Consider the following 26,737-nt stretch of genomic DNA (forward strand, 5'->3'; position numbering starts at 1 on the left):
TGGATCAGTGTAAGCAAGGATTACTAAGAGCCAGGCTGAGGCTTTAAAGCAGCGGTGAGCTGGGGTTACTCTGGATGCCTGGCTGTGGAGGCAGAAAGGACTGCCAGAATCCAGGGGTGGTACAGGGTAGGGCAAGAAGCATCTCCCGCTCTAAAGTGCAGGACAGGGCAGCAACTCTGGGTGACACCTTCATGGAATGCACTCTAGATGTGGGGTAGTGTCCAGCGAACTGTCCACTTCAATCAATACTTCCAACAGAAAGGAAAAGCACAACTCAGGAACATGAAATGTGATTATGTTACTGAAAAACAGCTAGTGACCGGGCATCCAGCAGTGGAGAATGAGTGTGGTAACAATGTGTGTGTCCGGTGGATTACAAAGCCCTCATTAGGAGCAATAATCAGCTTGTTGCTCTATGAACACGGGAAGAGAAGCAAAATATGTTACTCAATGAATAGAATCAAACTACAACCTGGTATGGATAGTATGATTCAATTTTTGTGTCTACTAAGAAGAAAGATAAAAGTAGTCATATTCCTTAGGAGGGTGTCATGGTTTTGATGTGAGGTGTCTGCACAAAAGCTCACATGTGAGACAATGCAAGAGGTTAGAGGTGAAGTGATTGGGTTATGAGAGTCTTAACCCAATCAGTGCATTAATCCCTGATAGGGACTCACTGGCTGGTAACTGCAGGCAGGTAGGGGTGGCTGCAGGAGGTGGGTCCCTACTCGCCCCGTGCTTCCTGACCATGTCCTGGGCTGCTTTTCTCTGCCACATTCTTTCACCATGACATTCAGCTTCACCTTAGGCTTCAAAGAATGGAGTCAGCCATCTATGGACTGAGAACTCTGAAACCGTGAGCCCCCAAATAAACTTTACCTCCTCTAAAATCCTTCTTTTTTAATCTTTTGGTCACAGTAGTGAAAAAGCTGACTAAAACAAAGGGCATGGGAGTCACACAAGTGAATTTGAAATTAAAATTTTAATAATAATTTAAATAAATAAGTACCCAAAAAAGTCATGTATCTAAATACAAAAGAATGCTATATCTGGATGTTAAGATGATGTATCATTTTCCTTTTTCCCCTTATCCTCTATCACCTGAATTCTTTTAAAAAAATGGATATGTTCTACTATCATAACAGTATAGATGATGGAGGACAGGGACCACTGGCCACTAGCTCCTCAGGCCTCGCATGAGACTGAGAGTGCCCCAGGTGGTGGACGACCAAGAACATTTCCCATCACCAGGTGGCTGTGCCTGCAACCTGGTGTTGGGCTAAAAATCAACCCAAGGCGAGTGTGAGCAGGGGCCAGTGTCTCTCTTGTCCCTAGGGAGGCGGTGATAAGAAAATGTGCCACAGCAGACAGGAGCGTGCCTTCTGAGAGAAAAGGCCCATCTCAGTGCTCTGCGTTCCAGTCCCCTGAGCTTTCTGAGCTAGGAGCCTCACTTAGGCAGGCTGCAGGCAGTACCATGGAGAGGTGGTCCAGTGGGCGTTTCCAAGGGTCACCTGCCACTCAGAGCCCACACAGCTCTGTGGCAGAGCCTGTCCCTAACCACAGCCCAACCCACCTCGCTCCTGCCTCTCCTGGTTCAACATCTGAGCCATTCCACAGCAGCACAGCTCAGGCTTCACACACTGACAACATAGGGTCTAGGTACCCTATCAAACCAAAAGGACTTGAGCAGAAAATATGTCCCTATACATGAAAAGAAGCACAGAGTGAATTAGTATGACAGACAGCAAGATCTAGTCTACGGAAAGAGAGGACTCTATGAGGTTGTGCTCTGAGTTTAGGATTCTTGATTTCCTCTTTCTATTACAGAACTTTGGCACATGGAACTCTTTTCTCAGTTTTTAAAGCTTTCCAGGTCAGCATGACCTATTACAACAAAAAATTTGTTTATGAAAATGAAAACAATAGTTTTCTCGCTTTCTAGAATTTTATCATTTTATAGAAGGAAACACAGCCATTATTTATGCCTCAAGATAGGCAATGGTCCAATGTGGCCCTCTTTTATCTACCTCAAAGGGAAAAATAACAAAGATTTTAAAAACTGTCTAACAAATTTGATTTTACATCAACTATCAAGTAACTGTAGTTTATATTTTATCAGTGTGAACAAATTTTTTAAAAATTCCTGCTTAAGATCAAGTTTAAATTTCACAGGGCTATCTGATGAATAGTTTCAATATCATGTTCCTATTATGGCAGACAGAAGTTAAATTCATCTACATCAATTCTACATTTTAGCCAAGACTTGGATTTACTCATAATTAAGAGAAGAGGGTTTTCTGAATGCTCTCTGGATAATTAGATGCTCATACTGCCGATGGTTCTGTTAGTCAAGAGACATTTAGCAGAAGTATCTACAAGAATTGCCTTTTAGCTGTACTGTGCTATTTCTGGATGTCCGCCAAAGAAATTACTGTCCCTATGTCAACCGTTTGTTCAGTGAAGCTTAAAGAATGACAGCAACTTTCTTATCTTTCTGTTTTCTGCTCAGTAAAGAACAAGAAAGAGAAGATTGTTGGTAAGCACTGATTTACATCGAAGTAAATGACATAAAAGACAAGTCCCTCCCACACTGAAGGAAATAGAGAGCCATGTTAACAATTAAGAGCTCTGTTTGCCTCCCGATGATGTAGTAGCGTTTATGATGACACACCTCTGTTACTGCAGACTCTGCCATCAGGAGCTGTGCATCTTCGCTTGCTTTCCCAGGGGGGGATGTCGCACTGGAATTCGCATTTGTCTCCATGCCAACCAGCCTCACAGTAACAGTTTCCACAGTAACACTTCCCATGGCCTGTACCCAAAAGAATTTTATACAGTGAGGAAAAAAGCAACTTTTCAAAGCAGTATTAGCTTTCCACGTCTTCCCGATTATTTTTGCCTTTTAAAATAATATGAACCCCACATTCCTTACTTAAAATAATCAGATTATATAGTTTTCCTTCAAAACATCATGATTACACTTATCCCAGCATAACTATGTAAATAGAGTAAGCTAGTGTGTCTTTTAGCTTGACCTACACAGACAGCAGACCCAACCAAAAAGTATTTCTAAAGAAATGATGTGAATGACTATGAGAATCTATTACTTTGCCATCTCAGATGCATGCATCAAACGCCAATGAATGCATGCATCCACTCTAAGGGCATTTCTTGGATTAGTTGTTACATTAGTTTATTTGAGATCCACTACTGGGGAAACAATGGTACATATTTACTTAGATAAACATTATTAATGACTGAAACATTTTGAAGCCAGAGGAAATATTTCATCTTTCCATTCAACTGTGTCGCACGAGCTGTTGTGTTTTACCACATGGAAAAAAGGTTTCCAGCTAAGTCAGCGCTGAGTCCTGACTTAGACCAATAAAGTACTGTGGGTTCTCATTCTCACAATCAAATTCTTCCCCTGTGTCAAGGAGACACAAATGACAGTTGGGGATACCTGTCATCTTGGGTTCAGGGGCCACTGGTTCAGCCCCCATTCATCCCCAAATCCCTTCTGGCACCCTCTCTTCTTTGTGGGTATGCCATCCCAGTATGAATGAACGTTCTTATTCATGTTTTGTTTCTTAGTCTATTCTTTCTACATTAGAAGAGTTTGTATTTATCTGTCCATGGAAAAAGTTTTTGTTCCTCCAACTTTCTTCTCCTACAGCCAAAATGACAGAGGACCCATGGAAAACTGACTGTGGAGCAATTTTTCAACCTCTTCAAAGCATATTTTTCATTCTAACATATGGCATCTCTAGTCAATGACAAAAGCATTAGTAGGGCCTATGAAACTCCCATAAAAAGTAGAAAACACAGAATATTCTAGTCTCCAGTACCACTGGTGTTTAACAAATGGTGTTTAACACTTCCATCTAACAGATGTGCATTCAGGAGACAGAGAAAGAGTGATGAAGAGGAAAAGCACTCTAGGAATAGAGAGGAGAAAGGACTTAAGAGTAATGTCATTTCTTATCTAAATGAGTAAGTTGACGAATCCATAGAAACCTCCTAAACCCATAGACAATGGCCATTTCTATAACACAATTTGTTATTTAATTTGATCCCTTAAACAAATGCAAAGGATATTAAATGATTTAAGCAGCAATAAAACATAGTGTTTATACTATGTTAAAGTTATACTATGTTAAAACTATGAAGTATGTTATAGTTTTATTTATTAACAGAGATATCTATGTGCACACACAATGAAATTACATTTATAGCTATATCACAAACCTCAGGAACTTGAGGAGATACTACAAAAAAGCATGATTGCATTCACTTTTCTTCTTATGAATCAAGTTTTAGAAAATTCCATCAACTTCTTAGGATTATAGAAATTACTAGCTGTTTAATGTCATGAAATTTTCACATATGGTAATATATATATATATATATATATATATATATATATATATATATATATAATGTGTGTATATACACTTAAAATATATATATAATATATAATATATATTATATATACATATTAAGGATAACCATAATACTAACAAACAATCATAAAGATAATTAATTTATACCCACATTCTTTATATATTTATAAAATTCAGTTCTGAATTAGGGTTCTATTAAGAAATCATGGTGTTAAGGGTAAATAAGAAAACAAAAATAATGTAAAGCTACACCTGCCTGAGACAGAAAAAAATTAAACAGAGGTTATATAAGTCAAATGAAAACACTGTAACAATACATACTGTGACAACTGATATAAAATGTAAGCTTTAGGACAACATATATTCTGTGCCATAAACATAACTCTGCATTGTGTAAACTGATAGAGCAAGAAAATCTCTTTATATAGTGCTTCACGGATGGACTATAGAATCATCTTTCAACAGATTGGTTTCATCTGAATGACAATAACATGGAAAGACCTACCATCCTAGACAATGTCATCCCCAGAGGCTCTTTACTAGGTTCTGGTATCTGTGGACAGAAACTTCCCAGAAAATTGCCTAAGCCCCAAAAGTGAAAATAACAAGAAGAAAAAATGAAGTTGAACACTTCCTGTCGTGCTGTTTCAAGTTAAATTTGCGTATTCCCACATGCAGATGGACCAGGCTTTGGTGATGTTTGTTGGGACACCTTGGCCCTGCAGCACACACTCCTTTCTTATTTTTTCATCTGTAGTAATTGGAAACCAAGTATCAAGATGACAAATACATAATATTTGTGGGAAGAATTATCTAGCTTTTCTAATTATTTTGGACTGAACCCTTTAGGGGAATTTTCAGAGACATCTAGATTAGGTCACTAACTTAGAAAAATAAATTAAAGATTCTGGGTTTTTTTTTTTGTTGTTGTTGTTGTTGTTTGTTTGTTTGTTTTTATACCGGTGGGTTCTGCAGCCAGGAGACCAGGAAGAAGGACAGAACAAAGCTAAAGCAAGAATATCTGGAGGAGGCTACAGTGGGAACAAAAGCAATGCAAGGGGACAAAGGGACGGCTTGCCACGTGCTGGCCCTATTGGATCCTGATTCTCCAGGGAAACACTCTCTAAAACCACCTTTTCCACATACAAGACAAGATTCCACGGACTGCAATCCTGAAGGGCATGAGTGAAATACAAGTTTCACAACAGGAGAGAGGGATTTGCCTCTCTGAAGTGATTCTTGCTGCTCTCTGCTTCACTCTTGTGACAGTCAAGATTGCATATGAGACATCTGGCCCCAACTAGTGGGTGGAAGGATGGGAGAAGGAGGCTCTTCCCATGAGCTGCAGACTCCCAGGTATGAGGCTGTGCTGAGTGGCGAGGGGTCAAGACCATTCTTTTCAGAGTCAGTCAGAAAGGAGTCTAAATTCTACCATGAATGGGGGAATGACTGTGGGTAAATTGTCCAATTTATCCAATGCCCAGTTTCCACATCTGTCCCTGTGGTTAGACGTAACTCTTACTCTAGAGTGATGCTGTGAGATACGACATTAGAGTTTGAAGCATCGGTTGCAGTCCTAGCACTAGGAAACCTACAAGAATTAGTGCAATAGGAAAACAGCTTGAATAATGATGGTTGTAGAAAAGTTTGTAGAAGAGGTTATCTAAGCAGATATGGGGCTGGCTATGGGAGGTAGGTTCTAGGCTAACAGCCTAGTGAACTGCCATTTACTCAACAGGACACAAAACTCTCTGAAGGTTTATGATTTAAAAACAGAATGGAATTAAAATATAAAGTCAAGAGATAGGATTAAAGAGAATAAGAACAGCTAAGGTGAAAAGGGGAAAGATGACGTTCCATTTAAACCACTTCAGAGCCCTGCAGATGGTGCACTACCATAATGATGTGGTTCTCCTCCAGGGACAATCAAGTTTCACATTGAAAAAGCACTAGCCACTCTTAAGTGCTTTAGGCTAACTCCCTTCTGTATTTCCCAAATAAGCAGGTTCAAATTTAAATAGCACACCAGAGCAGAAACCTATGTGGAGACAAAAGTATGGTAAAGGTACTTCAATGAATTTCTACAGTTAATATACATACCTCCACATATCTCTTCTGTTTCATCATCTATGCATTCTCTGTCATCACACTCACAGAATTTACCATAAACAAGGCCATTTCCATCCGAATCGTCACATTTACACCTGCCACAGTGACATGTACCTAAACCATTAAAACAAAGAAAGATTGTTTATTATGTGCACATAAGTTACAGCTAATAAAGTTCTTGTCTTGTTTCTTTCAGGTGAATACACAATTCAGATCAATTCAGTATTCCAGTTATGCATTTCTGTGGGTACGATGAGGTTGAAAATAAGCTATTCCTTTTTGAGATTGCCATGGCACAGCATTATATTTTATATTATGCAGCTCTTATTATTGACCTCTAATAGTTTAATGAATATAATTTGACCTCTTCAGTGCAGAGCTTGTCCCTTCAACTGATGCATAAATGAATATCTGCTGATTACACCTGAGTCTGAAGTGAAATAAAGCAGAAAATTTGAAGCATTGTGAGGAAAGTAACTTTGCTTATCTTTCTCACCAGGATTTATTCAATGCTTTGCATAATGTTTGAGCACACTATTTACATAATAATATTTTTGGAATTAATTTCTTATCCAATGCATGAATGGAAAGCATATACACCTCCGATAATTTCACATCCTCAGCATGAACTTACACCTTTGCTCTTAATGACAATAAGACCTAGTGGGTTTTCTTAGGCATAGATTCCTGGAGGGTCACAGAATCTCAAAGCAGCTCAGAGTGATAGAGACACTGGAGTCATCTGGTCTACCATAGCCATGTGCTTATGCAATTCTGAAGATCTGATTACATTCCCCAAGAATGATTTCATTGACAGTAATATCACATTCAGATGGTACCAGAGATAAGATGTCTTCTTAAGAAAAGTGTACTTTTATATATATTCCATGTTTAATTGGTTATCATAGCTATAACTATATAAAATTAAGACTTTATCATCCATCAGATTCTACTCTAATCTCTGGAAATCCAACAGTTCAAGTCAGCCATAATCCTCTTCTCAGAGCTAGAAATCAATGTGATAAAATAGAGAAGTGCAAAGTGCTGCAAAAACACATAGCAAGGGGATTTAGCTGAGACCTGGAGGTCAAAGGTAGAGTTCCGCAGGAAGCAGCTGAAAACTGAGAGCTGTTTTAAAAAAAAATCGCTAAGCGAAGTGAGTGGCGAAGAGGTTCAGTTACAGCAAGAGACAACAGCAAAGGCTCAGGGGCAAAAGAGGATAAAAGGAACAAACTCAGAGAACTTTGAGTTTACAAAATGACGTGAAAAGTGTAACAAAAGGGGCAGTGGGTGGAAGTTTTATAGGTCATGCCAAAGAATTCCGACTTTAATCCAATAACAAGAAGTCACAGAAGTGGTCTCAGGAAGGGTTAATGAGACCAGGTATGAATTTATACCAGGTGCTCTGGTTGTCACATGGAGAATAAATTGAAATGAGGCAAAAGTGGACATGAAAAGAAGTTAAGAGGCAGTTATATGTGTCTGCAGGAAAGAAGGTAGACACCAGGTGGAAAATGGCAGTGAGTTTACAAAGAAGTAAACATATTTGGGGAAATTTCAGGAGAAAGAACACACAGCATGTGGTGGCTGATTGGGTATGAGAGACGAATGAGGGGGAGGAAACAAAGATGCTATTTGGCTTGAGCGACAGGATATTAGCAATTCTGGATGTGGTGCACTGGAAAAGTATGGACTCCAGATTAAGGTAGACATATAATTGAATCCAGGTGTTAATCCTCTCTGGCTATGCATTTTCAAGATCACTTTCATTTCTCTCTTTCAGATTATAGATGTGCAAATAGATGTGCTCTAGCTCCTCAAATATATTGTCTGATTATTTATTTATTTATTTATTTTTTAATCATAAAAATTTTATTTTCAGATTCTCTTATAAAATAACATTTTAAAAGATATACTTGACTAAGTAAAAAAAATTAAATTAAATTGATACCACCAGAGATCATGGGCTATTAAAAACAAGAGGATTTACAGTCAATTGATAAAACACATTAGTAAAATTAATCATTCAGTGATTATAAAACTAAAAGAAGAAATCCTTTTTTGATGCGTAAGGAAAGTGTTGGATATTACAAAATAGTAAGCTAAGGTAATTGTGGTTTATAGGAAGTGACATATTGAATAACTTATTGAGACAAAATGTTCAGATAATTGTGCATAGTTATATTTGAAGGACCGACACTAAAAGAATAAGTTTTCCAAATGAAGCAGCAGGTCAATAAAGGTATAAAATGTTATCGATACAAGACAGAAGATAACAAAGGAAGCAAAGAAAAAGAATGTAGCAATGAAATATAAAGTGGGATAACCATCCAAGTATTTTAGTAATCATTCTATAGAAAGAAAAAGGAAAAGACCTCTCATGCAAACACTGATCAGAAGAAAGCTGATGTAGCAATAATGTAAAAAGTAAATTTTTTTTTTTTTTGTAATGCCCAGGACTTGTAATCATCTGATGCTGTGGAAACATGTTTGAATATCAAAACATATTCAATATATGAAACTAAAAATGTTTTAGTCGTAGTTCTTTAAAATTGTATTCAATTATTTATTTTTTATTTTTTTTATTGGTTGTTCAAAACATTCACTGCTGTGTATAGTCCGTAAGAGGCTTTCAGAAAAATTTGAGTCCTCCCTCCCCTCTTATACCACTAAGATATTGAGATATCATTCCTATTCCAAATACTTTCTCCAGATTCACCTTATATTTGTGGGTCCTGAAATGCCCTTGTTTTTATGTCTTCTGTGTGATTCTAGGACCCAGATCATTTGCAATTTACTATTATCTATAGGTGTTTTTCTCTCATAAGTACCTATAAATGATGATTATGCAGAATTTGAGTTTGTTATTTTCTAGCTTGAGAATGTGCATGTGAATTTGACTTTTATTAAACTTCATTTTTTTGTGTTTATTTCCTGAAAACTATTTTACTTTTATAAAAGTTATTTGAAAAGAGGTAGACTTTAAATTTTGGGGTGCATTATAATTATACATAACAGTGAGATTCATTATGCCATATTTGTATGTACATGTAACATAATTTATCTATCTCATTCACCAGGACCTTCCCTTTCCATCCCCTCCCCTTGATTTGCTTGCTCTGCTCTACTTATTTCCCTCTTATAATTGTTATTGCTATTTTAAACAGTTTATACACACCTATATGGGATTCCTTTCAGTATATTTGTACATAGACATGGCATAATTTTGTTATTTTATTCCCAGTATTTTCACATACCCTTCCCTTCTCCCCCTGCCTTTTTTATCATCTTTTTCTACTCTATTAATTCCCTTCTATTTTAGTAAGATTCCTTTTGTTTTTATTTCTTTCTGTCTTTTATGTCTAACTTCCATGCATGAGAGAAAACATTGGACCCTTGGCTTTCTGGGTCTGCATTATTTCACTTAGCATGATGTTCACCATCTAATGTTACAGTTCATGATGTTGCTTCATCTATTTTTTTCTACCATCCTTTTTTTATTTCATATTTATTCATTCATCTTCTCAGCCTCTCTCATATTTAGTCATTAAACTGTCTGGTGACCTACGTTGTTATCAGCAAAAATGCTGTAGGAGATAATAAGATTAATAGCATTAAATAAACCACAGACCAGGAAGAAAGTTATCATTGATAAGATATACACATATATATCTTGCGTAATCATACACTATAAAGCCATTAGGGTGTGTGTGTGTGTGTGTGTGTGTATGTGTGTGTGAGTATAGACAGAAGATGCATGACACAAAAGCATCTGTAACAGATTTGAGGCAAATGCTATGCAGAAATGATAAACCTCAGGCTGGCTGTGAAGAAGGGAGGCAGAGAGAAGGAGTCAGTTCTTGAGTTGGCACCTGTATATGGGTAGAATTCCAACAAGTGAAGATGGAGAACAGATTTTTGATGTTGAGGGAAATGCCTAGCATAGGGAATAAGGATGGAAATAAAGAATCTGACTTGAGTCTGGGGAAAAGGTAGGCTAAAGGCAAACAGTGGAGACCAAGATCACAGGTCAGGGATTTAAGATTGCCTGCTGGAATAAAAGGAGTCTGCTGTGTTTGGGAGCAGAGAGTAACTTGGTCAGGGCTCTGTATGCGGAAGGTGTCCTGTTGTCTATTTTTTGTTTTTTATTGACATCCATCCTCCCACCCCCGAAAGGTGGAAAGAAACAGCCTGTGCTTCTGAATTCTGCAACTCCTCCCCGATGTCCCCCACCAGCAGACTCACTCTCATCCACACGTGCGAACTGTTCCTGGCTGGTGTGGGAAGTTTACAATAGCTCAGAGACTTCCTGTTTCACCCATCCAGCAGAATTCACAACTGAGCCTCCAAGACATGGCATATGGACGCCCAGGCAAAAGTGCCAGACTCCTGTGTTCGGGCTGTGTCATGCTGCTTCTCTTTCTTGGTTGCCAGTTAACTCACTCTAGGATTGGTCTCCTGCTTTATACCAGATTATTTTAGCTCTGGTTCTTCATGCAGCCTAATATAGCCGACTAGGATGACTTACCAGACTTGAACACCAGTCCACATCCCTGTGCCAAGGTGCTGGAGCCTCCCCCTCGCTCTACACATTACCACCTTTATGGGTTTCTCACAGAGATAGTTGGTCCCCAACTCTATCTCATCCTGCTCTTCAGTCTTATGCTCAACCCATTTATTTCCTCTTTCCCTGCTGCTCCAAGCTACTTGTAGAGGACCACATTGAAATATGAAACAGAAAGATTACAAGAGAGAGGCTTTAGGCTAATGAAATTTGTAGGAAGTGGCCTGAACTGGGCTGGTGGAAGTGGGTATTAGAAGACAGACAGGTGAGAATGAGATTGCTAAATAGGAAAGACTTACATATTAAGATGGAAGTGTGAAGGAAAAGGTTCAAAGTAACATTGAGCATAAATTTACCCCTTGGCCCCATAATCTCACTCCTGATCAATTACACTGAAAGATGCACCTCCAAAAATACGAAAATACACACGGACCAGACAATTCCATGCATTATTATTTGCAATTTGAAAATATCAAAAACTCCAGATGCCAAAGCATAGGAGATTGAATAAGTCATGCCACATTCAGACAATTCAATACTATGGTTTTGAAAAAAGAATGAGAAAATTTTCTATGAACTGATACATAGTGAATTCCAGGATATAATGTTGAATGGCAAAAGCAGATTTGCAGAAGAACATAGTGTGCTATCTTTTGTATAGGGAAAAAAAAGAAAAACATAATATATCCATATATCTATTTATCACTACAAAAAGAAACACTGTGCAGGTAAAGCATAAAGCAATGAAGCTGATTCCCCAGGATGCTGAGAGTAAGGTAGAAAGCTTTGGAGGAGAGTGATGATTCTCTGAGGACTCTTCTGCATACATGTGACTTCTGGAAATGTGCTCTGTGTACTGTGCATTACAAAATATAACTATATTAATGAACAAAGGAAAGGAAGGGGAAAAAACTAAAACTGAAAATAATACAAACTAAAGATGCTCAATTGTACTTCAACTTACTATCATAACCACATTAATGGGGAGAAAATAAAAGGAATCCAAGTAACTTATGAATGCAGCATTTGATGACATACTCTAATCTTAGGCACGATTAGGGCTAAATGAGGGTGGGGAGGGGGTATATGGGGAACAAATCTTGGTCTTTTTTGGTAGATTTGTTTTGTATTGTTGTGCATATGAAGCAATTCTGCAAACAATTGCAGATGAAGCATAGGATTGAAAAAATGAGATATGAATTTTGGTATATGAAAATATGGAATGGGGAAAGCAAGAAATTACCCGTGTGGGTGGACTGGAATTGAATACATTGGTGTAAAATCATTATTTCTTACACACATACACACGTGTGCTTCTATGCCTGTAGATATATGTATGGAAATTCATGCATGTATGCATGTGTATGTACCTGCATGTATTTAGTAGTGTTAATGTAAATTAGAGAACAGGTCTTAAGAATCCCTGATCCCTGAGCAGGTAAAATCAGTTAGGTCTCATGAGTGACCTTAACCTTTCTTGATTGGTAAAAATGTGTGCAACTTATCTTGTATATGGGAAAAAATTAAAATAAATATTAATATATGTATTTATCTCTACAAAAGGAAATACATGTGTATTGAGATATTTCTTATAAATCTCAACATTGGAAAAAAAGAGAAAAAACAGAATGTGAGCTCAACCACTCAGAAGCAAACAGAAAACTTATCATCCTTATATAACCAGGGTCTTCCATTGGGATTGACCAAAAAGGAAAATTTACAACTGTAACCAATTAAATATTTCATTTGCTTTACTTGTATTTGGTCAAAGCCTTCCATTTGCATTCTCTCAGTGCTTCTGAACCACCTCTGTTTTGGAGATGCCCAAATAATGAATCATTCTTTGAGCAAATAAATTCCAAAATTATATTGTGCCTCACTCTACCTTTTTGACACTAGCATGTTCATTAAAGAAATGGCCAAGAAAAATACACCCCGATATAAATAAACTTCCTTAGGGATCACAAATTTTTCTTTCAACATTTTTATTCATTCAAAAAGAACCACAGGGCTGGGATTGTGGCTCAGCAGTAGAGCGCTCACCTGGCACGTTCAAGGCCCTGGGTTCAATCCTTACCACATAAAAATAAATACATAAAACAAAGGTATTGGGTTCAACTTTTTTACAAAATAAAAAAATATTTTTAAAAAAAAAGAACCACAGTTCTTTGTATATACAAAAAAAAGTAAAAATAACATATTAGTAGAAGCAAAACAAAATGAAACAAAACAACTGAGTCAGATCCCAAGAACACAAAATATAGCCTGAGAAGGTTTAAATATCTAATCTGAGACAATCTGTGCACAGAGTAATTGAATATAAAAGTGTCTGACAAACCATTGAAATCATAGGAGTTGTGATTCCAGACTGCTAATAAATTCCATGTAAATAAAATATTGAATAACAGGCAAATAAGGGAAGGTGGCCATTTGTGGAAGAATGTTGGGTGTCAATTGGTAAATATTAAATTTGGATTTCAGAAATTATCATTTTCCAATCATCCTCATAAACTCTCCATAAGAGAGAGTCTTAATTTTAATGAGGATTGGGGTATTTGCTTGCTTTCAAAGTTTTTCCCCATAGCTGGGTGACTTGTAAAATGGGTAAATCAGTGATAAAGTCAGTAATAACAGGCGTGACATCAGACATCACCTTGATGCGTTGGTCAGAAGTGATCCCCCACAATCCCAGCAGATGGACATCACCGGCTTTAAATGAAACATCCTAAAAGCACAAAATCATCTATCTGGTATCTCACCTAAGAATAGATAGCAAGAATCTAATCATGAGGAGGCATCAGACAAGCCCAAAGTGAGTAACATTTTATTTAAAAAAGAAAAAGATGTTCGGACAATTTTCTTCAAGGCTGTCAGTGCTATAAAGCCAAAGTCAATAGAAACTGTCCAGATTAAAGAAAGCCAAAGAAAGAGAACTAAGTATAACATTGTTCCTAGATTAGATCCTGCAAGGAGAAGGAAACATAAAGAACTTTGTTGAGTCAATTGACAAAACCGAATGATGGATGGTAGGCAGTTAGATAAAAAAAAAGTACTGTACTTTTTAAATTATCTGTTTCAATGTTTAAAAAAAAGTACAAGTATAGATATCTTAGAAATGTTTTAATTTTATCAAATAGTTTATCATCTATCAAAACAGTTCTGTGTATTTTCTCCTTTGAAATATGTTATTGTGAATCATGAGAACATTAAGATTCCTAGACTAGCCCTCACATGGTTATAATGCATCTTAGTACCTGAATTTGATTATTTAAAAGCATAATGAATAAAGTAAAAAACAGATAACTTAAAAAAGCTGCTGGTGAGACTGCAAATTGGTGCAGCCAATATGGAAAGCAGTATGAAGATTTCTTGGAAATTGTGAATGGAACTACCATTTGACCCAGCTGTCCCTCTCCTAGATCTATACCTAAAGGACTTAAAAACAGCATACTACAGGGACACAGCCACATCAATGTTTATAGCAGCACAATTCACAATAGCTAAACTGTGGAACGGATCTAGATGCCTTTGAAAAGATGAATGGATAAAAAAAAATGTGGCATATAAAAATGGAATATTACTCAGCAATAAAAGAGAATAAAATCATGGCATTTGCAGGTAAATGGATGGAGTTAGAGAAGATAATGCTAAGTGAAGTTAGCCAATCCCACAAAACCAAATGCCGAATGTTTTCTCTGACATAAGGAGGCTGATTCATAGTAGGGTAGGGAGGGGAAATGTGGGAAGAATAGACAAACTCTAGATATGGCAGAGGGGTGGGAAGGGAAGAGTGGGTGTATGGGGTAATCAATGATGGTGGAATGTGATAATCATTACTATCCAAAGTACATGTATAAAGACACGAATTGATGTGAGTATACTATGCATACAACCAGAGACATGAAAAATTGTGCTCTATGTATGTAGTAAGAATTGTAATGCATTCTGCTGTCATATATTAAAAAAGTAGAATCCTAGTCTTTATTAATAAGTTTGAAAGAATGAATATTTTCAGGATAAAAGGGGCTACTGTCTGTGTGCAGGGGTGTGCAGGGTGCATATTGTTGGGTGTTCTGAGTCAGAGGTAGAGAAATCCTACCTCTGAAAGAAAAGGAAAGGCTGATGTGCTGAGAAGTGGGGAGAGGAGCACAAGCACAGGAAGTGACACGACTGCTCAGACCACTTGTCTTGGTCCCTGATGGGTCCTCTGGCACCGCACGCTGGGTGTGGCCCTGATTCCTATTAGCCGAGCACCCTTACCCGGCTTCCTCTATACCAAGCAATCTGCAGCAATCAGATGTGGAAAGGTCCTAGCTCTGATTGCAGAAGGGCCCTACCAGTAATGCAAGCTTCAGCAAGGGAAGGTATTCGTTCAGCAGGTCAAATCCTTGCCCTTACACATGGAGAACACTGGCTCCCTTCCCTGGATGTGCATTAGGATCATCCTGGGAGCTTAACAACCCACTGAAGTCCAGCCACACCCTAAAGCACCTAAAGCAGAACTTCTGGGGAAGGACATTGGCACTGACATTTATCATTTACCCTTTGGGATTCTCATGTTCTACCACAGTCAAGGAAAAACAACTTTAAGGCTCCACACACCCAGATATTAAGAATATTTAATTATAGTAACACTAGCTAAACACCATTCCAACCTAAACTGCAGCTGCTTTGCTTTACATGGTTTGGTTAATTAATTTTTATACCTTCTCTGCCATCTTCTAAGAAATAGTTTTAAATGACTCTGATGCAATATAAAAATATTTCGGTCAAACAAAAACTCTCACTGCCATTCTATTCTTCAATGTGTTTCATATCCAGTATTACCTGAATCATCTATAAAATTAAAAGCATTTGATTTTATTTGATGCTAAGGTATAAATTCAAAGCACCCTTGATCTGTGGCAAATAAATAAAAAAGCTGGTTACATAAATCTTTTCATAAGATTTAATCCTCCATTCCAAATCATGGCTCCCAATTTACATAAGATTCTGTGGGAGGTGGTTTGCAGTGAATACCATGCTCCAAGGCATGCTCTGAGGAGGCAAAGGAAAAAACTGGAGAGCACCAAACTTGCCAGTCTCAGCAAGATGACATTTTCTCCCTATTGATTTATCTAAATTTCACTTCTAAAAAGAATACTCAAAAGCAGCTTCACTCCATTTCAACATTTCTCCACGCCTACAAATTTCCATTAAAAAAAAAAAACAAAACAACAAGATTTGATTACTTCACTTCAGAATCTTCAAGGGACAGAATTCTTACCTGCATTGGAGCAGATGACATCTTGAGAATTCTTGCACATTTGGTTGCTTTTTTTCCTTGTCAGGTTACAGTTGGTTGGGTACTGGCAAGCATCCCCAGACCACCCCGCATCACATCTGCACTTCCCGCAGTCACAGGTACCATGGCCTGAGGATTTAACAACATCCAGTGAGACTCAAACTGTCTTCCTACCATTGTAACAAAAACTCTTAAGGGTGGCATCCGTTCAAGGGTGAGCAATAATAAATTGAAACACACATATCTCTCAGAGGCTAAGGGATAATGCTATTACCTATAGTGTAATGCAATATAAGAATTTTATCTCAATAATCAGCTTTGATAAATGATTGTATAAACCTTAAATTAATTTATAGAGAAATCAGGGTAATACATCAGAAATCTAATAAACCACATGGTCAAAAAGTTTTGAAATCAAAATATAAAAATCTACTTTGTACCACAGAATTTGAGAAAAAAGCCTAGGAGGAATATTTTTATTTAATTGTATTTCATCATGCCTAAAACCACAAATTCTGAATGAGGAAGCTTTGTTTAATGAAGAGCCATTAAACTAAACATCAGTCCTATAGTTATCTGAATTAAACAAGAAATAAAATTTTATGGATACATAAAATATCACCATGGGATAAGATTTACACATACAAGTAAATCCTTCTTCATGAAGAAATTTGGTTCAAGAATCAAAGGTATAAGAACTTCTGTCTCCATAGAAGTTTTTCAGTCCGTACTGATCTCCATCACCAGCCATCATCCTGCTTTTAGGCGATGTCAGTTATATGGCTGTGATCCTAAACTGCATTAAAAGCCCTCCTTGATGGAGCCCACAAATGTTTTTATCGACTGCACATTAGCCTGACCTAAGTACAAAGCACCTACACTTGGCTCTTGTCCTCAAAGAACTTACAAACTTCAAAGTCAAGGCTGATAGATAAAGAAGCTGGTGTTACCATTGTCCAGAAGTGTTTGCCATTTCATGAACAATAGTCTGTGACCTACAGGAAGAATGGGGATTTTCGGGACTATCTGGTTCTTGGAAGTTAGGCAGGGTTGGAATGGGTTGTAGGGAGAGAATGTTTATGTTACTAAAGATAATAATACTAGGTCTAAATGTCTAAGATTCAGAGACCTCATGGAATGAATCTTTGATCTGGTGCCAGCAGTCAGTCATTTGATGTGGCAGCCAGAATCCATAGGATGAGGTGCAGGTGGTTGGTCAGAATTGATAGCTCAGAAGCTGCCTGTCTGGGCGAGTTCACCACAGCCTGAATCGGATTGGCTGTGAGTTTAAAACCTCTCTTCATGTGTTCCAACCCTTGTAAATGCTTTTATTTCTGTTGCATTTGTCAAATCAATTGTTTCTGTTTTGCAAACAAAGTCCTGCAAGCACCTATTTGAAATTCGTTATACTCACTACAATTTGACTCTGTAAGTTGATCATATCATTTTGCATTCCTGTTTGTCCTCACACATTCCTGTCAGTCCTGGCCAACTTGGTATCATTCGTAAGCACAAGTGATCCTGCCTGTCAGCAATCCAATCTATTTGTAAAAGGGTTGATCCAAATTCTTGAAATGGCTAAGCCTCTTTTGGTAAATTATGTATCTTGGAAACTGTACTGACTCCTTCGTAACATTAATGTGTTAGGCTGAATCACATGATATTGCCACCTTTGTCAGTTGAGTATCAGATAGTTCTTATGGCTCATTCCAAAGAAAGGGCCTTATGTCAACAGTAAAGAAAAGTAGAAATGTTTTAGAAGATAAATGAGTTTGATATTAATGATTTGCTGACCCAAGGATAAAAGATGACTTAGTTCTTTTATGGTGGGTTGAAACTCTTACACCTTAAGGTACAGAATAGGTAGCAGAGATGAATCAAAGGTTAACACATTTTTTTTTGAGTCAAGGATCACAATTCTTTAAAGGGAGCAAAGATTAAAATGGGAGGGAAATAAGGAAAATGTACATAGGATAAGAAAAAACTCATTCATCTCAAACAGGCCCAAAGAAGCATTAGTAGATGCAATATTCTAAGGTGCTTATTCCACACAGCCCACAGAGGCGCAGTTTCATGAAACTCCCTCAATGAAAGACTCTAGGATAAAATAACCCTGGGAAGGAGTATTTTGTAGGCACCATGATACATACTGGTACACTGAAGACCCCCCAATGCACTGTCCTGAAAATGTGATTTATATATTTATTTATTTATTTTGTCTATAGGGCCCCTTCCCTCATGAAGAGAGTTAGCATCCTGGGGACCCACTCAGGCCAACCCTGGGTCTGGTGGTATGTTCTCAGCACTTCCTTTGGCATCTGCTCAAAAATGCCAGGGGATGTAGGGAAGGTTACTGCCTTCATATTCTTTCTCAACTCCATGCCCAGTAAAAACCTCTTTGATTCATTTCTCCCCATTTAGTAAAGCTAATAGAATAGAAATTGATTTTTGACTGTCAAAAATTATCAAATAATAGGCCACATACCCTTATTTGGAGGTAAATATATTATTTTTTTAGAAAAGAAAATAGTCTTCAGACCATTTTTATTATTTTTTCCAAGTTAATAAGAGATTCAACAGACCTCAGGGGATTAGATTTCTATATTATTGTGCCAAGGTAATCTCCATTACAGGGTCCATAATATGGCTTCAGTAAAAGACCCCATTTTTCAAAATAATTTACCCCTTATATATCAGTTTCCTGGATTCCCATAACAAAGTACTACCAACTTGGTGGCTTAAAACAGCAGAAATCTATTTTCCTACAGATCTGAAGGCCAGAAGCCAAAATCAAGGTGTCAGCAGCGTGGTTCCTCCTGCAGGGTAGTTCTGAGGGAGAACCTTCCCATGCCTTTCCTGCTACTGGTAATTATTGGCACTCCTGAGCTTTGTGTGGCTGAGAAGGCCCCTCCAGTCCCTGTCTCAGACCCCCACACCCTCTCCTCTGTGTCTGTACTGTCACCCCAAGATAAGCACACAGGGCACTGGACTTGGACCTCCCTACTCCAGCAGGACCTCACCTTAATATGAGTATATCTTAAAGATCCTATTTCCAGACAAAGTCATATTAACTGGCACAGGTGCTAGGAATATAGATCCTTATGGGGAAGGTGTTCAGCCCACAACAGTTGCAAATAGACATCTGTACATTCATCTTTCCTAATCCGAATTCAGGTGAAAGGTAGATCACTGTTTTCTCTTAAGATCTTGAGAAATTGGCTGGCCCAGGATGGCAGCTAGGCCATCTGCCCCTCGCCTCTGCCCTACAAAGGAAGATCCTGAGAACCCACATGTACTTGGGCACAGCTCCACTACTGGCGGCTCTGCCATCCCTCCCCTCTACTCCTCCTGTAATGGGCTCTCAACCACTGCTCCAGTCTAGAGAAATGAACAATGCCACAGACCCAGGGGCAGGCCAAGTCTGAGAGAGAGTTTGGGATCTTTAAGGTGGAAAGTTCTCAGTTCCAGGCACCTCAGTGTAAGAGACAAGACGTGACCATTTCCAGGGGTCCAGGTGGCCACATTCCCTTGGCTTCTCCGACAATCCCCACCCCCACATGGTAACAGTTGGAGGACCAGAGCAGGGACCCTAAACCACGGGACCCAGGACAGGACTCCTCCTACCCAGGCCTAGGGGTGGCCTCTGCTGTCCCAGGCCCACATCAAGTCCTAGCCAGCAAAGGCTTTCCCATTCCTGACTGTCTAAGCCATTCCAGCTGTTTCTTCCCCAGGCAATTCAGTTCCCACGACTATGAAATGTGGTCTTAAAACGAACAGAGCAACATGCTTCAGAATAAATCTGTTGACCTTCAGATAAGTTCCCAAGGAGTCGAGGGAAACCAACACAAAACAAAAATGTCAGAGAAAAGCAAAATGACTCCTTCACCAAAGCAATGGGGACGAGGAGGGGAAAGGCCATTTCTACTGTTTGCAGGGTTGTCATGGTGCAGCCCGGCACCGGGAAGGACGCCAAGCCACAGCACAGTGTGCGTTCAGTATTGTGATCCTCTTTTCAGGTAAGAGTGCAGAAGCCTGGCCACTTTCTCCCAGGCATGCTAACTTCTTGCTTCTCCTTTGATAAAGGAAAAGTATTCCAACAGAATAACATAGGTTTTGTGAATCCTGAATAATCAATAATCAGCAGCTCTGCAATTACTTCCTTTTTAAAAAAATTTTTAACTACGTAATGCCAAGGCACTAATCTACTCTAGTCAGTGGTGAAATTTTCCTTAAAAAACATCAAGGGAACAATGCAGGCACTTTTTATTCAGTTATTTTTTTAGTACTGGGGATTGAAGCCAGGGATACTTTGACACAGAGCTTTATCCCCAGCTCTTTTTTATTTGTTATTTTGAGACAGGGTCTCACCAAGTTGTGTAGGGCCTCACTAAGTTGGTGAGGCTGGCATCAAACTTTCAATTTTCCTGCCTCCTCCTCTGGAGTTGCCAGAATTACAGGCAAACGCCACAGTGCCCAGCAGATACCTAAACAAACTGCCTTAAAATGGAAACAAAGATTTTACCAGCATAGAAGAATTTTTAAATATCAACTATTCATTTGCATATATCAATGAAAAAATAATTGTAAATTGCTCTGCCAAATATAAGAAAGAAAAAATAAAGATGAAAGGGATAGCGCTTAACTCTCTCCTCCAAGTCTACTAGCATTTTGCATAAAAATAAAATGTACTTATTAAATTAGCTACACGTCTGTGGTCTCAAGACCTAATGAAATATTAAATAGGTAAAAAGTAGAAAACTAGCTAGCTAGATAGAAGTTGGTAAATATGTAGATAGGTAGACATAGATACAGAAATAGATGTAGATATATAAATGTAAATATCAATAGGTATGAATAAGTGTATCTATGTATATGTGTATGTATATGTATAAATGCTGGGGAGAGGTATTGGCCAAATTGAATTGTTATACATATCTGTATCTATATATACACATACACCTATCTGTGTACATATGCATACACACACATTTTTTCATGTTTGCAGTGGTTGGGATTGAACCCAGCCTCACGTATGGTAGGCCAGCACTCGACTACTGAGCTACATCCCCAGCGCTGGGTAGAGCTATAAATGATGATACAAATGTACATGATGATGTAGATCTAGAAGTAGATATGGATATCAGCTATAGCTAGATTTCATGGAGATCTTGTTTAATGACAAACTTGTCTTTGTCACACAATCCCAGTAACTATGCATAAACTTTCTTTAACATAATAAGGATGGATGAAGAAATCAAAGAAGAATACCCCATGTGCAGGCTGTAAGGAGGTTCACGGTCAGTAAATATTTTAAAATAATAATAAAACTGATTAAATCTCATTTTATATTATCAACAACAATGATAAGCAATGTCAGTAATAAAATACTACTCCCTGATAAAAGAATCTTTGTTGACCTAATTCCCAAATAATTGTTAGTTACTATTGAGCTTTAATAAAATATGTTTTAATAAGCTACAAATTAGCACACTGCATTATTTATTACCTAATAAGCATTGTCTACTAGAGGCAGTTATTTCTGAGCACTCCAGTTAGCATCCCAGTGCATTCACACTCAGCTGCTCACATTTGTTTAAACATGATTTTGAGATCATTTTGGACTCACAAGAGAGTTGCATGCATGGTAATTTTATACACCCTCACCCAGCCTCCCAATTGCTAGCATATCACACAACCACAGCACAATAATCAAAACCAAAAATTAATATTGTTCAATATTATCTGCTACACTCCACAGGGTCATAGAAATACCCTGTTTCTATTCAACATATTCCCCATTAATTTTAGCATTTTTCAATTGATCTGACCCTTAGTATTTATCACTTTGGTATTCTAAGGGTAATTTTCTATTTCCTTCATCTTTTCAGCATTTATTATTTTGAATTCTTCTGTAAGGAATAAGGTATACAGTCCCCACATTTAGTTATTTTTTTCCTCATTTTTATTGTTACATCATATTTCTACATATTGATGAGATCTATTGTTATATATTCATATATGCACACAATATAACAATTCAATTTGGCCAATACCTCTCCCCAGCATTTATGTTCATGAAATTATTTCTTTATATCTATATGTCCTTAGGGTATTAGTTTATTTGAACATTATATTTAAACAATTGCATTATTTGTATTGTTGCTCAATTTTCTTATCTTTGGCTATTGAAAACTCAGGTTGGTAGGTTGGCTCCTCTGGTTTTTCTATGTGAACATAGATATGAGCAAAAGAAGGTACATATATTTCAGTACATTATTAATTTCTGATTCTATAAGATGCTTCAACTTTTACTTGTCCTGCTCGAGTCCTGTAAGGAGCCCTGGCTTCTTTTATTTATGAGTGGTACACTGAAATATTAAAATCTGGGCAATAAACACTGAGATCTGAATACTAAGTCTCCCTGGGTGCCACTACTTTCAGACATTCTCAGAGTGAGTGAGGAAATACGTGCATACATGTTAACCAATACAGACACATATATTGTCTATATTTTTATCTATATTGGTATTTATGCATTGCATAAATACACACACAAGCATACACAAATCAAAACAAAAATGCACAATCCATGCCGAGTCCTGCATCTCCCACACTGAGTTGTGCCAGCCTTTCTTGTTTTTAACTTCCTTCTCCAACCGTGAGAAATGTGGCCCTCATTTGCTACAGGATCTTTACTTGCTCATACTACTATACTCATAGAATAGTTTCAGAATTGCTTAGAAACTATGACTGATTAGAACACTGTGTTTGTGCACAGTTCTTTCTGTGTTTAACTTTACAAAACATTGTTCGCCAAAGTTTCTTAAAGCAGCACTTGACACCGTGTGTATTCCATCTTGGATTCCAGCTTTACATTTAACACGTGAACTCTGTATCGTACAGCTCAATGGGCTTTGACAGATGAATGGAGTGGCGTCCATGGGCACCGTCCCTCCAGAACAACACCATTACTCCAAACCTCTCTCCTGCTTCCTACTACATGATCCCCATACTGTCCCCCAGTCCTTGTCCACTGCTCATCTGGTCTCCCCACTATGCCATAGTTAGACCTAATTCATAATATTGTGTGAATGGAATTGTATAATAACATACAGTCTCAGACTTGGCTTCTTCCACTAGACAAAGTGCATTTAAGAGTCATCTTATGAAGGTGTAAATCCATAATTCCTCACTCTGTTTTCTTCAATTGCTGCCTAGGATCCTGCTGTATGAATGCAACAGAGTGGATCTATCCATTTCAGGTGGAAGGACATGTCTGTTGGCCTGCAATGCTTCGTAACTGTTAATAAAGGCTATAAACATGTGAGTTCAGTTTTTTCATGGATATGCATTCTCATTTCTTTTGAGGTGAGAGATTGCTGGCTCACATGGGACATACATATATAACTTTACTTCTAAAACAAAGTTGCCAAATTGTTTTCCAGAGGAGTGCAGTGTGCATTTCCCCTTGGTACACACGAGAGATCAATTGTTCCACGTCCCCTCAGCCACCTGGAATCGGGACCTTCTCTTTTTCCTTCCTCCCTCCCTTCCATTTTTCCTTTCTTTTTTTAAAAATATTTTAGTCATTCTAACAGCTCTGCAGGGGTAGCACATTTTCATTTTAAATGGCATTATCCAATAACTATAATGATATTGAGTATCCTTTCATATGCTTTTTGGCAATTAATCAATTTTTTGCCCACTTTTGTACTGGACTGTTTTGTTGTTGTTGTTGTTTATTTGTTTGTTTCTGTTGAAATTTTCAGTTTTTTATACATCTTGTATACAAGTTCACTATCATAAATGTGATTTGCAAATATTTTCTACCAACCTGTGGCTTTTGTGTCATTCTCTTTTTTCCCCATATTTTTAAATTGGTGCATTATATTTGTAAATACTAATGTCGTTTGAAGAGCCTCCATACTGATTTCCATAGTGCTCATTCTAATTTGCCATCCCATCAACTGTGTAAAAATGTTCCCCTTTCTTCACATCCTCACCAGTATTTATTATTCGTATTCTTGATGACTGACATTCTGAAGAGAGAACCTACAGAATGGGAGAAAATCTTGGCTCGATACTCTTCTGACAGAGGATTACAATCCAGAATATATAAAGAACTCAAAAACTTTACGCCAAAAAAAGTCAAATAACCCAATTAATAAATACGCAAATGAATTGAATAGACACGTCTGAAAAGAAGAAACACAAATGACCAAAAATATATGAAAAAATGTTCAACGTCATTAGCAATCAGGGAAGTGCACCTCAAAACTCCACTGACATTTCATCTCACTCCTGTCATTCCCTTTTTTTTTTTTTTTTTTTTTTTAATTTTTTATTGTTGGTTGTTCAAAACATTACATAGTTCTTGATATATCATATTTCACAATTTGATTCAAGTGGGTTATGAGCTCCCATTTTTACCCCATATACAGATTGCAGAATCACATCAGTTACACATCCATTGATTTACATATTGCCATACTAGTGTCTGTTGTATTCTGCTGCCTTTCCCTTTTAACAACATCTTTCAGAGAATAAAATGCTTTGATTTTAGTTAAATTCGAATGATCGAATTTTCTCTTCAACCATTGTTCTTTTTGTATCTTATCTAAAGACTCTGTTTAATTCCAGGTTTATTCTTTTACCACTAACACATAGTCTTAGATGCTCTAATTTCATGGTAAGTATAAAAATTAGATGCTGTAAGATCTCCACCTTTTCAGTATTTTGTTATTAGTTTCCTTTTTTTTCCTTCCCCCTTTTTTTTCTTCCCAAGTGCACATTTATCCCCAGACTTTGGACCATAGCAAATTTCCTACGCTTTCAGATCTTGGATGAATTCAAGAGCACTGGAAATTTGCAATTTGTCCCACTTCTCTTCCATGCAAGGGTAGAATGACACCTTCTAGCTCTCTAAACCTTATGTGGAAACAAAGATCTTATGTTCACTTTGAGAGTAAGTTCACTGAGGGTGTGGAATTAAAGCTTACTTTCCCAAATCCTACAATACGACATAGCTCTGCATTTAAACGGAATGTGTGAAATAAACAATGATAGAACAGAGATTATAGATACAAAAATGGATAACTTGAGTTACTTTCAATCCTATGTCACTGTTACGGTTTGGATAAGTGGTTCCCCTCAAATTTCATGTGTGAGACAGCACAGGAATGGGCAGAGGTGAAATGATCAGATTATGAGAGTGGCGATCCAATCAGTGGGTTGATCTATATGAATGGATTAATGGGTGGTAACTAGACAGGTCAGGCATGGCTGGAGGAAGTAGGTCACTAGGGGTGTGCCCCGGCACATTGTATTACCCCTGGATCCTTGTATTCAAACCCTCTCTGCTTCTGGCTGTCATGAACAAAGCAGCTTCCCTCAAGCACTCTCTTCTGCCATGATGTTCTGCCTCACCTCCGGCCCAGAGCTATGGAATAGGTCAACTATGGACAGAACCTCTGAAACTGTGAGCCACAATAAACCTTTCCTGATCTAAGTTGTTCTTGTCAGGTCTTTTGGTCACAGTGATGCAGAGCTAATACTCACTCTTGATAATGACTTGGAATACTTGTTTTAAACTTTTAAACAGCACATACAACAATGTGTAATTTTTGAGATAAGTACACATTTTTGTTCATGCATGAGGTATTTACCCGAATTTCAGTAATATGGTTAAAAATTGAAATGCTTTCTTCTATTTTCATTATTCCTAGCTTTAAAATAAAAAACAAAGCAATTCCTATCATTCCTATCGGAAAGGCAGCAGAATACAACAGACACTAGTATAGCAATATGTAAAACAGTGGATGTGTAACCGATGTGATGCTGCAATCTGTATACGGGGTAAAAATGGGAGTTCATAACCCACTTGAATCAAAGTATGAAATATGATTTGTCAAGAACTATGTAATGTTTTGAACAACCAACAATAAAAATTAAAGAAAATAAATAAATAAATAAAATACAAAAAAAATAAAGAACAAAGCAAGACCACTATTAGTTTTATCATACTGAGAAGAATGGATGATCCAAATTCATCCTCCAGTAGTCATAAATACGTGGGGTGTACCACTGCTGGAGCTATGCAGTAACCTTGACGCAGATGTTTCAATCTGAACAATCTGAACACTGACAGCTCAAACCCATTTGCTTTTATTCCAATGTGTAAATACCCAAGACCTGCACTGTGTCCTATCACCCAGGGGATCCCAACATGCTTACCTAACAAGAAATACTCTCAATTTTCTCCTACTCTTTTTGAGCCATTATGCATTCCCAGCCTTCCCTGGTGGTAAGAAACGTAAGAATTAACTATGCTACCTCTAGAATTCTAAGACTCCATTGTCTCATAGTATAATTTTCAAG

At 37.7% G+C, this 26,737-nt stretch overlaps 1 protein-coding gene across 1 annotated transcript in view; it reads right to left on the reverse strand.

The window, feature by feature from the left end:
- Itgbl1 (integrin subunit beta like 1) overlaps window positions 1–26,737 on the reverse strand; it is a 227,187-nt gene that overhangs the window by 116,563 nt on the left and 83,887 nt on the right. The window contains exons 3-5 of the mRNA XM_046454898.2: window positions 16,343–16,489; window positions 6,504–6,626; window positions 2,672–2,812 (exon numbers count right to left, since the gene is read on the reverse strand). Of these exons, the coding sequence (XP_046310854.1) occupies window positions 2,672–2,812; window positions 6,504–6,626; window positions 16,343–16,489 (411 nt within the window). The remainder of the gene's footprint in view (window positions 1–2,671; window positions 2,813–6,503; window positions 6,627–16,342; window positions 16,490–26,737) is intronic.

This window comes from Marmota monax, unplaced genomic scaffold (genome assembly GCF_021218885.2).
Source record: "Marmota monax isolate L192 unplaced genomic scaffold, Marmota_monax_Labrador192_F-V1.1 WCK01_AAM20220418_F8-fsc00026, whole genome shotgun sequence".
Taxonomy (NCBI): Eukaryota; Metazoa; Chordata; class Mammalia; order Rodentia; family Sciuridae; genus Marmota; species Marmota monax.